General features: G+C 40.9%; 1 protein-coding gene across 1 annotated transcript in view; it reads left to right on the plus strand.

The window, feature by feature from the left end:
- dnah6 (dynein, axonemal, heavy chain 6) overlaps positions 1 to 15,385 on the plus strand; it is a 424,069-nt gene that overhangs the window by 32,020 nt on the left and 376,664 nt on the right. The window contains exons 7-10 of the mRNA XM_078570618.1: positions 940 to 1,116; positions 3,122 to 3,322; positions 8,872 to 8,992; positions 12,407 to 12,558. Coding sequence (XP_078426744.1) covers positions 940 to 1,116; positions 3,122 to 3,322; positions 8,872 to 8,992; positions 12,407 to 12,558 — 651 coding nt within the window. The remainder of the gene's footprint in view (positions 1 to 939; positions 1,117 to 3,121; positions 3,323 to 8,871; positions 8,993 to 12,406; positions 12,559 to 15,385) is intronic.

Below are 15,385 nucleotides of genomic sequence, written 5' to 3' on the forward strand. Positions count from 1 at the left end.
TTCACGCCCTGCCCCCCACCGACAATGTTCACGTCTGTCCTGTCAATGTTCAACCGTCCTCCCCCACCCCCGAAGGGGATGAGAGTGAGGGGGGTGAGCATTGTTGAGGGGTGAGGGAAGGAGTTGAACATTGTCGAGGGCTAAACATTATCGGGGGGGGGGGGGCGCTGGTGAGGGACTTGTGAACATTGTTGGGGGGGGCGAGTGAGGGGTTTAACATTGGCAGGCAGTGGGGATGGGTGAACATTTTTGGGGGTTGAGGGAGAGGGATGAACATCAGTGAGCGGGGTTTAGCACTGTCAGTGGGGTGAGGCTATGCAGCTTGGAGGTTGACAGCTTCATTTTTAAACCAGTGAACTGAAGACAGACCTTAAGGGATGTGTCTTTAGTGCATGACGAGAAAAGGGGAGAGTGACTGCGCTGAAATTAAACCAACAATTTGCTTCCCGACTATGTTCACCCCTGCATCCCTCCAGGAGCCTGCATTGGAAATTGCAAAGGCTCCAGCGTAAACTGGTAAGTTGTCAATTTAAATCGCAGTCAGTGTCGGATGCACCCTCTCCTGCACTGAATGGAAGATCTGGGCCTACATCTTTTAAACTATTATCCAGTTGATCTAATTGCACATGAGCATGCTGAAATTTCATCTTGACATTTCATGCTATTTTCTATGATGTGCATCAGGCCTGGGGACCACATCCAGTGACTGCCATGTTTTCACACACTATTGTGATACACATCATTAAATACACTTTGATATGAAAAGCAACAGGGAATGTATCACATCATGAGATCCAAATGCTTTTACAGCCACACACTATAATTACATTGATAGCCAAATAATTATTAAGTCAGAGGTTTTCAAAACAGGTCCTTTTGTGTGAAGTATTTTGATGATAAAATAGTTTTATATTTATGTACTTATCTTATCTTCGTTAGTCTCTTGCACTATTGGCCAGCAATCCCACAGTTGAAGATTTCCAGGATGAAGATCTTGATGATGAAGACCTGGAGGATGAAGGTGTCCAGAGTGAAGTGTTTGTACCAATGTTCCTTGTAGACATGGTATTAAATTATCAAGATTTGGTGTTTCGTCCCCCACTTGGTGAATTTGAGGTTTGTCCAAAAGATTTAATTTTGTTCTTATTTTCAGCTACATTTTTGTAAATATCACCAGTTTTAGTCACCTGAGAAACATAAATCTTTCCTTAACAGTTTATTTCATAATGAATTTGTCATTTCACTTTCTTTGTTTCTTTGCTGATTTAAAAAAAAAATCCCTTTACTTCTTTGAAGACCTTTACAACTCAGCTCCTCCTGATAAAATCAGCAAAGAAACAGAATGAAGTTTTTGTTGGCCAGATTTTCATCTTGAATTTGGGAGTTGGGCCATTTTCCAACATTATGATCCTGTTTCCTGCCAGTGGTGCCCACCCACACTATTTTCATGGTCGAATGGCATAGACTGGGCTGGAATTGGAGCTGCCGCCTCTGTAAGCCCAATGTGGAGATGGAGGTGGGCAGACTGAAAGTTTTATTGGGATGTCACCCAGTTTTGGAGATGAGTTTGAAATCCCCTAATCCTCACTCCCCCCCCACCATCCCCTTCTCCTCCTTTATACCCTCATGCCTCCCCATATCACATATCACCCTTCACTCCCCAGACCCACTCTAGATGCCCTTACCCCTTCACCCGCCCTCACCCCCCATTAACCCCCAATGCCCATTCACTAGGTACAGAACTCATGATCCCTATACTACAATTGATAAGTCTTTGAGGTGCTCATTAAACTGTCAAAATAAAGAGTCATTAAAAATCCAATTAAAAACATAATCCTATTAAGAGCTCATAAAACTGTTATGATAAACAAATACACAGCCTGCTTGACAGCTGTGTAAATCAACCCCTGCTGAGCTGAATCCATTAATGTGTTTGGAACTCAGCCAAGCATTGATATTAAAATTCCATTGTGCACTTGTGTCAACAAAACCTCTAAAGCTGCATTAAAGTATTTGAAGTCATTCAAAGAGCTGAGTTCAAGCTTTGAAACAGAGAAACAAATGGCTGACTTGAAATTCATTGAAAAAATTAAAGCAAAAGGGCCAATTGACACAGTCAAACCTGAATTCCACTATTGTTTAATGCAGAGAGCACTTTATCTAGTGGATAATGTGCTCTTATGCATCTGAAGATTTTACTGTTCTCACAGTGCTGGTCAACTTAATGGTCAAATTACCTTTTCAAAATAAAGTCCTATCACCAACACTGTATTAAAAACGCATATAACTTATTATAAATCATTTCATTAAGACATGTGAAGTTGGTAACACCTTTTGAATTTACTTGTCAAATGGATTCTGATTCCAGACCAGGTTTCCCCCATAGTTCACTACAGCTCTGAGCTGGTGCCTTCAAAACCTGGCCTGGCCTGATTCCATGCAGGGGTCTGAAATGTCCACCTCTGTGAAGGAGCCAGCACCGTTGGAATAGCTGCATGGGGCCTTGCAACGTGCCACCGACCAAAGTTGCCGGTGACGGAAATTTTTAACAATTATTTCACAGGAAGTGGGCATCGATGGCTAGGCCAGAATTTGTTGCCCATCCTGAACTACCCTTGAGAAAGTGTGGTGAGCTGCCTTCTCGAACTGCTGCTGTCCGTGTGCTGTAGGTACACCCATTTTGACCCAGCAACAGTGAAGAAATGACAATATAGTTCCAAGTCAGGAAGTTGTGTAGCTTGGAAGCGAACTTGCAGATGGTAGTATTCCCATGCAACTGCTGCCCTTGTTTTTTGAGGTGATAAAAGTCATGGGTTTGGAAGGTGAATTAAGTCCTACCACCATTTTGAAAGCCCACGTCAGCACAGGAAAATACAGCCCTATGTATTGTTCTAAAATTAATTCATGTAATTAGTGAAGGTTGACTCTGTAGCTGGTGAATTGCCTAAAGCAGGTGAAGTGTGCATAGACAGCGAACGTGTATTAGATATTAGGATGTCAATTGTAAAAAGCCTAAAAAAAAACAATATTTCAGAAATAATTTAAAATATGTAACAGAAAAACCTGGACTTTGACTCGAGTCAGGATTATTTAACATTGTTCTTTGTGATTTCTTTGCCAGTCTGGGATTTCCGATTTTGTTCTACAAATGCAGGGAATTGTTCTTTCAATAGCCAATCTCGTGTCGGATTCATACTTTAATGCCTTTACAAGTCCAATTATCAACAAAAAAATTGAAGAGAAAACTTGTGGTGAGGGACCAAGCCTGGCAGCCATCCTTGAAGATGACAAGTATTTGGATGAAACCATCAAGAATATACTGGTATGATTTATCTTACGCAATAGATTTGGTAGTTAATCATTGGAAATTAATTCCTAGAAGCTCCACATTTGGTGAAGCAAAATATGATTGAAAGCAAAGTAATTAATTCTTATTTTCCTAACTATTAAGGATTTGAAATCTTTATGCTATGGATTTCAGTAATGTCCCATTAAATGCAGAGGCTTTTTAATGTTCTATACATAATGTTGTTTTGTGAAAGGAGGTTTCTCACTGGCACACTTTCCACTAACTAATCCTGGCAGCACTTGTGGAGAATTTGGAGTAGGCTTTCCCTGCTGGGCTGTATCTTGCTATTGGTTGGCAGAGACTAGACTTGAGATCATCGTAGGTCAGTAACAGGAAAAAGGGTTAAAATGCAAGATAAGGGCTCATGGACTTGGGGTAATATATTAGCATGGCTAAGGTTTTGTTAATGGACAGGAAGAAAAGAGTAGGGATAAATGGGGCTTTTTCAAGTTGGCAGCCTGTGTGAGGTTATTCACTTTGGTAGTAAGGATAGAAAAGCAGAATATTTTATAAAAAGTTTGAAATTTGTAAATGTTGATGTACAGAGACACTTGGGTGTACTCATACAAGGAATACAAAATTAGCATGCAGGTACAGCAAGCAATTAGAAAGGCAAATGGCACGTTGGCCTTTATTGCAAGGAGATTGGAGTACAGGAATAAAGAAGTCTTGCGACAGTTGTACAGGGTTTTGGTGAGACCAAAGCTGGAATACTGTGTGAAGTTTTGGCTTCCATATTTAAGGAAGGACATACCTACATTGGAAGTAGTACAACGAAGGTCACTAGATTGGTTCCTGGGATGAGAGGATCATCCTGTGATGAGAAGCTGAGTAAATTAGGTCTATATTCTTTGGAGTTTAGAAGAACAAGAGGTGATCTCATGGAAACATTCAAGATTCTGAAGATACTTGGATGCTGGGTGGATGCTGAAAGGTTTTTCCCCTGGCTGGGGAATCTAGAACTTGGGGGCAGAGTCTCAGGGAAAGGGGCCAATCATTTAAAACTGAGATGAGGAGAAATTACTTCACGCAAAGGGTTGTGAATTTTTGGAATTCTCTACCCCAGCGGGTTCTGGATGCACTATCAGTGAATAAATTTAAGGCTGAGATAGACAGATTTTTGGTCACTCAAGCAATTGATAGATATAGGGAGCAGGCAGGAAGGTGGAGATGAAGCCATGCTCATATTGAATGGTGGAGCAGGCTCAAGGGACTGTATAGTCTACTCCTGCTCCTATTTCTTATGTTTTTATGCCCTTATGAAAATAAAACCGCCAGGTGAATACGGGATTTAAGAAAAATACTGTTAACAAGCTATTTTATACAATTTCAAAACCATGCTATGAATATTGTTCCTGGTACCAAAAACAAATCCATCCATGTAGTTTGAAGTTCATGTAATCACACTTCAAAACTACCCATAATCAATTCCTCCTCCTGGTGTTTTATATAAACATGATCACAATCTCTCGTGGTTCATATGCTACTTACAATGCTGTGAAAACCATTTAATTAAGTTGGCAGCTTTTCCATGTTACAATCTCCATGGGGGAACCGTAAACCAAAATAACCAAATTTAAATAATGACCCCAAATAAAAAAAAACAAGATTTCACTTTTTATTACCTTTACTTTAACAAAAATCAGAACAAATGCATTAACAGGCAAATGATAGTTCAAATAAAAAGGTAAATAGTCTTTTAAAAGTCGATACAATAAATGTACGTCTTACACAACCACAAGCATTCCCCTTCAGCATGTGTGCCATTACGTAGCTACACAGTTCCACATTATGCTGTTCTTTATTCATGCAGGGGAGGTTAGGAGTCCTATACGGCAACAGCTTTTACCTGCACCCCTCCCAAATTTCACAGATACGATTATCATCAGCAAGGTACACTTCTATGAATCCTCTCTCCCATAGGTCATGATAGTCTTGGTAGTGTAGTTTTCCAGAGTTCCTTTCCAACCTACTAACCAGTAACACCTCGGTTCATGATTTGGCCGCTTCAGGGAAACACCCACATCTTTGGCATCTCTGAGCTATTCACACAGCTTTTCAAGTTTTAAATTTTTTTAGCTAGCTCACGCAGTACCTCCGGGAGCTCCTGTCTCCTTTTTTGCCAAACAGAAAACCTCTTCCTGAGAGTGATGTGCTTCTTCTCCTCACAAGAATTCTCTGTGTTCCTCTTTCTGTCTCTGTCTGCTTTCTCTATGGGTGGAATCACCCCAGATTTGCATTAAGTGCGGCAGCGTGCAGGAAAAAAGTTGTTTTATTCATCGGCCACAATGATGGATTTTCAAGCCGTATCGTCTCATTCCCACCTCCTTAATTATGCAGCCACAGAAAACATGCCGTCTTGCTTGCGGATGACCTCCGATTTGCCTGCCTTGCTGTTACTTCCCCGTTTCCTCACGCAGGGTGCCACATTTCAACTGCAGCTGCAAACACACTTCTTAATGCTTGTAGCCCAGGACTGCTCTGATGAAGACAAGGCCCTAAAAGCCAAGAAGAGTGCAGCCCCCTGATTCAGGGACACATCCCTGGAACACCTTTTGGATGCCCTGGAGACCCACCGTGATGTCCACTATCCCTGTTCAGGCCGCAGGAGGCCCATTAGTCTCACCAGTCTGGCTTGGGAGACGGTGGCAAATGTGGTCAGTGCCAAGGCTGCACACAAGACATTGGCCAACCAGTACAGGAAATGGATGAATGATTTAATCTGTGCCGCCAGGGTCTTATCATTTTAAACTCACACTCACAAGGCCATCACACATTCACTGGCATCTTACTCATTGCCAGCTCAAGGGACATCACCACTCACTCTCTCACACACACTCTCAAATCTCTCTGACCCCATCCCCTCTGGACACTGCCTCCTTAGCCCTCACCATCTTGTGGCAACTTGCACAGATCAACATGCGCCCTCACACACATCTTCGGGTACTCCCCTTCCCCGGTACAGCCCTCACCTGCAGTCCCTCCCCAAGCCTGAGGCCACTTCTTCCCCTTCCCAAGCAAGCCTTAGCCCTGCAGCCGTTGAAAAGCCACCCCCATTTCATGACTGGTTTGGTAAGTTGAGACCTACTCATGAGTCCACCTAAAAGTGATGTGGTGCTGCCTGTGAATCCTGGTGCTGATGACTGCGAGTGCTGCCTAAAGCAAGGTAGGCAAACAAACCTCGAAGTCCCGAGCGAAGTGCAGCTCGCCTGGTGCACGTCACTTATGTACAGCTGTGAGACACGTCAGCGTGCAATCACACTGACTTGCCCAGATGATCCAGCCTGGGGTGATGATTCCGATGAGCAGGGTTTATAATTCACAACATGTGAAACCGATTTTTGGCCTTCTCGCCATATAAACAATTACAGGTTCCACAGACCATATAAAGAAATTACAAATTTTCCTCACTGTACAGCTCCCGGGTCAAAGATCGTCACAACGGTCTCCCATTTAACTGTGTAATCATGCAAGCAGAAACTGTTCCCAGTCCCATTAAAATTGCTGGAGAATAAATCAGTTAGGAAATCTGTAGTATCATTACGCTAGCTAAACACCCTCATGCATGTTTTTGGGTTGGCTTGGTATTTACAAAAGAAAATAATGTTTGAAAAGATAACCAAGCATTCAGATACCAAGTAACCTGTAGCTTGCATTTTCTGTTGTGCTGTGTACCAGACCTGTGGGAGTTTGACAGGTTCGAGTTGAGGCTACTTTATATTCAAGTTAGGAAGTCCAAACTGTTGAATTATGATCTATGATTACTTTTTTTAATACATTTTCTTTGACAGTGTGCTAATAATGCCATTGAGCCCATTAGGGGATCAACAGGATGGGCGCCCTTTTTTGTTGCTTTTGAAGCTTTCATGACCGACCTTTGAAAAGTTAGTTTCTGGTTCAAATGTAGAGTTCACCTCCTTTATATTGTGGTGTGCCATCAGTGGTGAGGATATTAAACTGCTGTCCTAATGGCAAATTATACTCAAGAGTCTTATTTATGATAAAGAATAACAGCAAATAGGAAGGAAACAATCCCAAAGACTAAAGTTCTGAACCAGTAAACCAGTTGTGTACATCTGTTTATTTAATTAAGCAATTAAATATGATAGGCTAAGTAGCAGTTGTACATTTTTAAAGTATAATTTAATGCTGGAGAATTAATGAAGCAGTGAATTAACCTCATTGTGCATTTTTTAGTCTTTTAGCTCACATCCTGTAACAATGGAACATGCAAGTATAGTGATAAAGCTACCCAAATGTCAGGAATTTTTATTACTTTCTTAGAAATGACTGTCAGTGTTATAATGTTAATGCCCATTATACTCAAATGTAATCCTGCTCCTTGCTGTTTTAATGGAGACATTCACATTTTTATGTAGCACAGGTCATTGTCACTGTTAATATAGTGAAGAGAAGAATTGGTGTAATTGTGTTAAGTATTTGTACGATAGCATCACCACCAGAAATTTCTACCTTGCTAACACAATACAATCAAAAAAAGGTAAACAAATAACATTATGGATTAGTCATGGGCAGTTTAAAGGAACACAGCAATAATTTGTCAGAAATGAAAAATGAAAAAATCTTATTGAACCCATTTACAATATCACTCCACATAACAACCATGGTTTTCTGATGTTTTTAATTCACGGTCGGTACAATAACCTTGATACTAACATTGGGTGGGATCAATACATGGGGTCGGGGATGGTGGGGCCTTGACAGGGAGATTTTAGCTCCCAGGTCTCATTTCCATCAAACTTCCACCCAAATCCACCAAGAATTAATGATTGGTCGTCAGGCATGGCAAGAGATTTGGCGAGCAGCAGGCCTCTGCCAGGGACCTGCAAGAACAATCCAATGGTCAGGTATGTCTCAGGGAGGGAAATTCTGATGGGGGAAGAGACAGGGCCTGGGGCTAGGATGGTTCACGGTTTCTTGAAGCACTCCTGCTTAATGTTGGCCAACAAGGGAACTAAACAATAATTAATAGAGGCTTAATTTGCTGAGCCTCTTCTGCCCTGGCTCCTTTTCTTGACAAGTTGGGGTTTGGTCTGATGGGGAAAACAACCACTCCTCCCACATTCAGTTCTCAGTTTAAAATCATTGGAATGGCTCTGCATGACACCCTTTGCACATTTAAAGAGGACCCGGCTGGCTTGGGGTGGATGTCCTTGCTGCCTGCAATTTAAAATTGTGCCTAGCAGATCAGGAAAGAAAGAAGTGGTTAAACCCCAACTTCACTTTAATTGTCCTACTGCCTGCTTTCTTGCAAGAGCTGGGAGTTAAAATCAAGGCCATTTTGTCTGTTAAAATACCATTGTTACTTTGTTGTTTTCTTCTTGAACCAAAAACATTATAAATTGAAGAGCATGCTTATACAAGGCTTGATATATAACCAGCGTATGCTGTTTTCACTGAAGACAAATAATTGTGAACATTTTCAGAGTTTTTTTTGATGACCCCCTTCCATTTTACTGTGATTTGCTTCTAAATAATTTTCCAATGCTTTTCCTTTTTAGGATTGTATTCAGAAAGGATTTAATGCAGCAGTTTCATTTGCAGAAATGTTTGAAACATTTCGGGTAAATTTTCTGGAAAATGAAAGCCTTGATTTGGAAGCTCTGAAGAAACAGGAACATAGTATGTACAATGTGCAATTATTTTGGAAAATTTTAGTATAAGACTAATTTGATCTGGTTTTGTTTAACATTCTGCAAGGGCACTGCATAACAAGTGACCACTCACCAATGCCTTAGTAATATATCAATATGAATTTCTTCACTTTAACTGTACATACCTCTTAAAATATGGAATTTGGGTCAGTGATTGAGAAAGGTGTAAGATTTTCTGCAGAGCTGTCAAACAAACTGTTCTGTGTGTTGCTGTTGTTTTCCTTAGTGGGGCTGTGTTATGACATAACGGCAGCATTTGATTGAGTGTTGCGCAAATGAGTCTAGTAAATTTGAAGTAATTGGGAATCAGGGAAATTGCTTTCCTCTGGCTGGAGTTATACCTAGTACAAAGGAATATATTTGTGGTTGTTGAGGCCAATCACCTCAGTCCCAGGACATTGGGCTGAATTTTGCCAGTCCTTGGAAGACTGGCCGGGAGGCGGGAGGCTGGTAGAATGGCAACCGAAGGTGTCAAGAGGGAAGCTGGTCAGTAATTGGGCACTTAATTGGCACGATTAAGGACCAGCTCCTGGCCTGACCGCACTTTGGCAGCATTGGAAAGGGCCGCTGCCATGGTGGGGAGACAACCAGATAAACCCTAGCAGTCTTCCAGCAGGTTCCTGGACGGCCCTCCATTATGGTTGCTCCATGGCCCATGGAGGATCCAGCAGCAATGGTTGCTCCTGCAGCTATGGTGCCACTGATAGAAGATCCGCCACCTTGATTGCCAGGGCTACCTGTCTGGCCCTGGCACAGTTTAAAAACAAAATGTAGCCTCGTATTTGAGGTGCCTCACCATGGAGGTGCCCTCTTGCTCAGCAGTGGCCACTACTTATGGAGGTGGACTGCCGTCCTCAATTGGAAGAGGCTGTTAGGAAAATACCACCACCAGGTTCTGCCACCTGCTGGCAGAAGAACCTCCTTGGAAAATGCAACCCATTGTTGCAGGAGTTCCTGGACAACATCCAGACATAGGCTGATAGTGGCAAGTAGCATTCATGCCACACAAGTGCCAGACAATGACCATCTCAACGAGGGAGGATCTAAGCACCTCCCTGTAATATTGATTGGCCGGCAGCTCTTGGAGGTAGGGTTTCCTCCCCGATCAGAGGCCATAATCTTAAATTTAGAGCTAGCCTAATTAGGGGCAATGCCTAGAAGCATTTATTCACACAAAAGGTAGTGGAAATCTGGAATTCTCTGCCCCAAAAAACTGCTGAGGTGGGGGTCAATTGAAAATTTCAAAACTGAAATTGGTAGATCTTTGTTAGGGAAGGGCGTTAAAGATTATGCAATCAAGGCAGGCAGATGGAATTAAGATACAGATCAACTATGGTCTAATTGAATGGCAGAGCAGACTCTTGGGGATGAATGAGCTGCTCTATAACTGCACAGGAGGTAAATACACCTAATTGTTACATCTGTACAGATTTTTGGATGGCATGTTATAGGGTAATTTATGAAATGTTTTAAATATCTAAACTTGTGGCATGAAGGGAATTCTTTAACTAGATTTGGAAAATGCCTAGAAACATAGAAATATGTACAGGTCATTCAATCCCTAGACCCATAAATCTTTCTGCTTATCCACAGTTCCTAGCTTTTTCCCATTTAGAAAATACTCTGGTCTGCATTTCTTTGGTTTAAGATAGTCTTTCCCACATTGAATTTCACCTACCACAATTTTGAGAACTCACCTAAATTATCAATGGCCAACAAAACTTTGCTCCATTTACACTGTTCCCTGTGATATCTAACTTAGATTTGTCAACAAAATTAGATGTATGGCTCTCTTCCTTCATCCAAGTCAGTTATAAATGTAGTGAAAAGCTGTGGGCCCAGTACAGAACCATCCAAACACAAATAGTAATTTCCTGTTAATTTTGAGCACGTACCCTTTAAACCTACCCTCTGTCTCCTACATCCTAACCAGTTTCCTATCCACACAAATAGGTTGCCTCCAATTCCATGCACGCTTATTTCTGTGAACAGTCCCTAATGCAAATCTAGTGAATGCCTTTTGGAAGTCCATATAAATAGCATCCATAGACATTCCCTTATCAACCACGTAAATTACCTTCTCAAAAAAACAGCTAAGTTGATTAGACATGATTTAACCTTTACAAATGCATGCTCTCTCCTATCAGGTCATATTTGTCCAAATGAGCAAACACCCTGGCTATAAGAATGAGCTTCGTAGCTTCCCTACAATTGACGTTAGACCAGTAGGCCTATACTTTCCTAGTCTATAACTCTTATCTCGTTAAAATAATCAAGTAACATTTGCAGTTTTCCAATCCATTGGATCAATTCCTGAGTCTAGAGACTTTCTTAAAGATTGTGCAAAATACAGCACCAATTTCCTCACCAATTCTTTAATACCTTGGGATAAAAGCCATTGGCCTTGGAGATTTGTCTGTCTTTAATAATATTTTCTCCATCATCATGTTTCTACTTCTGTTGAATCTAGTTAGGTCTTCCCCTTGATTTATTTGTAGTTTTCCTTGCATCTCTGGCATTTTATCCTCATCCTCTACTGTGACGACCAATAAGAGGCAGGTCTTCCATTTTGTGGGTTGTCAGGTTGCGAATTCTCTGAGAACAATGAAACTTGGACAACTTTTTCAAATGATCCCTGTTTCGTTTATTTCATCGTGTCTGCACTAATTTTAATATTTTATCCTTTCATATTTTATAGAATAATACTGTACAAAAGGAAGCCATTCCACCCGTTGTACCTGTGCCAGCTCTTTGAAAGAGCCAGACAATTAATTCTGCTCTCCTACTCTTTCCCCAAAGCTCTGCAGTTTTTTCCTCTAAGTATTTAACCAATTCCCTTTGAAAGTCTCTACTGAATCAACTTGTAGCACCCTTTAAGGCAATACATTCCAAATCATAACAACTCACTGAGTAAAAACATTTGTCTTCACCTCCCCTTTGGTTCTTGGGTCTTTTGCCTTAAATATGTGTCATCTGGTCACCAATCCTCCTACCAGTGCAAACAGTTTCACCTTATGTACTGTATCAAAACGCCTCAATATTTTGAACGCTTTCTTTACATCTTCCCTTAACCTTCTCTGTTCTGAAGGGAACAATCTCAGCTACCCACATCACTGCACAAAATTGAAATTTCATCCTGCTACCATTCTAGTAAATCTCCTCTGCACATTTTCTAAGGCTTTGATATTAATTATTTTATTTTCCTTCCATTTATTCCTGGTACTTTAGTCTGCGGACCGAGTACATAGTTTAATATCAGGAAATATCGTCTTAAATTAAAATTGTATTTATTTTAAGACAAGTGTATTAACATCAAAACTACAACTGCAAAATATATTGGTAAGTGGCATAACATTAAATCTGGTGTTTACTTTTAATGCAGATATTTATTTCTTTATAAGTTGGCTGGCGAAATATCACCAACAACATAGTGATACAGAGAGTATTAAGCAGACTAAAAACTTAGGACTGCTGCTGATAGATAACACATCTCTCAAGAAGTTGCTGATACCTTCACCTCTGCGCTGTCTGGAGGTAAACATTGTTCACTTGTCAAAAATCCTTTTTCTTGTTTGTTATATGTAGTTAATAGAATAAGCAGATTTAGATTGTAGTGTTCCTTATGATACATAACTATTAGCAGCTAGGTATCTAGATGGTTAACTGAAAAGTATTCCTTGATCAAAGTGTAGAATGGAACAAATCATTCCAAAACTTTGTTTTTTTGGTTATTTTTCTCCCCTTTGCTTTTTATATTTATTTTGGGATAGCACCTGGCCTCTGCTCGATGCTATCCCTGAAGGCATATCTTAGTTTAGAAAATGCTTTCTCTATACTTATAATGGAAACTGCTTATATAAATTTGTCTTGCAGTAATTACACTCTCCTACCAGTGTTGGCACAGCAATAGAACTACAGCATGACTAGTTTACATAGGCAGTTCAAGTACAAACTTCAACATGTTACAAATGCTGGAGAGAGGAGCTTGGAGTCGTCACTATGCCAGGAATGAGAGTTCTTGATATAAAATCTTTTTGCTTTTTAATTTATAAGAGGAAATGTCAACAGACAACACATGCGGAGACACGAAAGCTGAGGAAAACCTCACACTGCAAATACTGACCTCAGTGGCTGCAGGGTCAACTCTTGATCTTTTTTCAAATTCATGTTACAGTGACCCAGTTATTATACCCTCAGCTCCAGGCTTCGTTTATGTTCACTTCCATTAACTCAACATACTAGAAATCACAGCCATAATGGTAGAGATCCATTACCTTCACTCATTGAACTGATTGCCTAACTGCTCCTGGGGGATAGGGTAAAAAAATCTACCTTTATGGCTCCACTGTGGGTCCTTGAGGATTTGAGCTGCTCCAAATGTTAACTGCTTCTGCGTTTTTCTGCAGACACTTTTAAATCAAAAAATAGTGCACAAAACATAATCCAAACACAATGTCAATTAGTATAGTTTCTCTCACAGACATATACATTTATAATGGAGAAGGTTGACTGGCAATGTGCACTGTTCAATTTAGCATATGATGATCAACATAATGTCTAACTTTTTCTTTGGATTGTGCCGGTGATTTGTTCAAGTCCACGGGCCCCTTTAATTTTTTTTTGCATGGACATGCATGCTCAGTAACTTAAATGGGATGACTTGTGCATAGCCTGTGCTGAAACTTTCAGGTGCTTAGAGGAAGCATTAGTGATGCTTACTTGTGAAGTCAAGACTAAATACACCATACCTTTGGATAAAATTGAGTGAGAAGGCCGGGGTTAATTGGACCAGGGCATGTAGATATGATTCAGCTCACGTTAAAAAAGCATATATTCATTCCTTATTTTTGTATTCCTGATATCTGTTTTCTATGTTCACCTTTAAAATGGAAACCTGCTTTTGTAAACCTGACACACTTTTAGAATCATAGAATGGTTACAGCACAGAGAGAGGCCATCGGCCCATCTTGTACGTACTGTCTCTCTGTAAGATCAATTCAGCTAGTCCCACTGCCCCACCCTTTCCCCACAGCCTTGCAAATTTTTTCTCTACAGATGCTTATCCAATTCGTCTTTGAAAACCAGAATTGAATCTGTCTCTACTATACTCTCAGGCAGTGCATTCCAGATCTTAACCACTTGCTGCATAAAAAAGTTCTTCCACATGTCGCTTTTTTGCCATTTTCCTAAAGTTAGTGCCTTTAAGTTCTCGACTGTCCTGCCGATGGGAACACTTTCTCACTATCCACTCTGTCTAGGCCCCTCATGTTTTTGAATACCTTTATCAAATCTCTTCTCTAAAGAGAAAAACCCCAGCATCTCCAATTTATTCACGTAACTGAAGTCCCTCATCCGTTGGAATCATTCTCGTGAATCATTTCTGGACCCTTTCAAAACCCTTCACATCCTTCCTAAAATGTGGTGCCCAGAATTGGACACAATATCCAGCTGAGGCCAAACCAGTTTTTATGAAGATTCTACATAATTTCCTGGGCTTTTGTCCTGTCTGCCAATACTTATAAAGCTCTGGACCTCATATGCCTTTTTAACAACTTTCTCAATTTGCATCTTCAATGACTTGTGCTCATATGCTCCCAGGTCTCTCTGTTCTTGGCATCTCCTTTAGGGTTGTACTCTTTATTTTATATTTCCTCTTCTTATTCTTCCTACTGAATGTATCACTTCACACATCTCTGCATTAAATTTCATCTGTCATGTGTCTGCTCATTCCACCAGCTTATCCATGTCCTCTTGAAGTCTATCACTAGCCTCCTCACAGATCATAATAGTTCCATGCCACCTGCAGATATTGAAATTGAGTCTTGTACATCCAAGTCTATGGCCCAAAACTCCCAATCAGGATTGGAACCACTATTTCCCACCACGATCTGACAAAAAAATACCCACTTACCTTCCTCCGATTTTCCTGGGCAATCTTCTGCTGGAGGATCCTTCCAAACTAACTCAGTGCGGGAAACCTTGTTGGGAATAGTGGAGACAATCCACGCAAAAGTTCTACCCTTTTTTATGGCACTAGCTGCTGTACTCTGGTAATTAAAGAGTTTATGTGTCCCAAAGATTTTCTTGAAGAGCTATGGAGAGAAGGTAAATGTGTAAGGGGGTAAGGTGGGCGTGGTAAGAGGGTAGGTGGGTGAGGGGATAGGGTGGTAAGGGGGTAAGGGGTTGAGGAGGTAGGGTGGATAAGTGGGTATAGGGGTAGGGTGGTGAGGTAAGGGGTTAAGAGGGTAGGGTGGGTAAGGTAAGTGGGCAAGGACAGAGAGTGGGTGAAGGAGGTAGGGTGGGTGAAGGAGTAAGAGGATAGTTCAGTAAAGTAAGTGGATAAGGAGGTAGGATGAGTAAA

This window comes from Cetorhinus maximus, chromosome 2, assembly GCF_964194155.1.
Source record: "Cetorhinus maximus chromosome 2, sCetMax3.hap1.1, whole genome shotgun sequence".
NCBI classification, from domain to species: domain Eukaryota; kingdom Metazoa; phylum Chordata; class Chondrichthyes; order Lamniformes; family Cetorhinidae; genus Cetorhinus; species Cetorhinus maximus.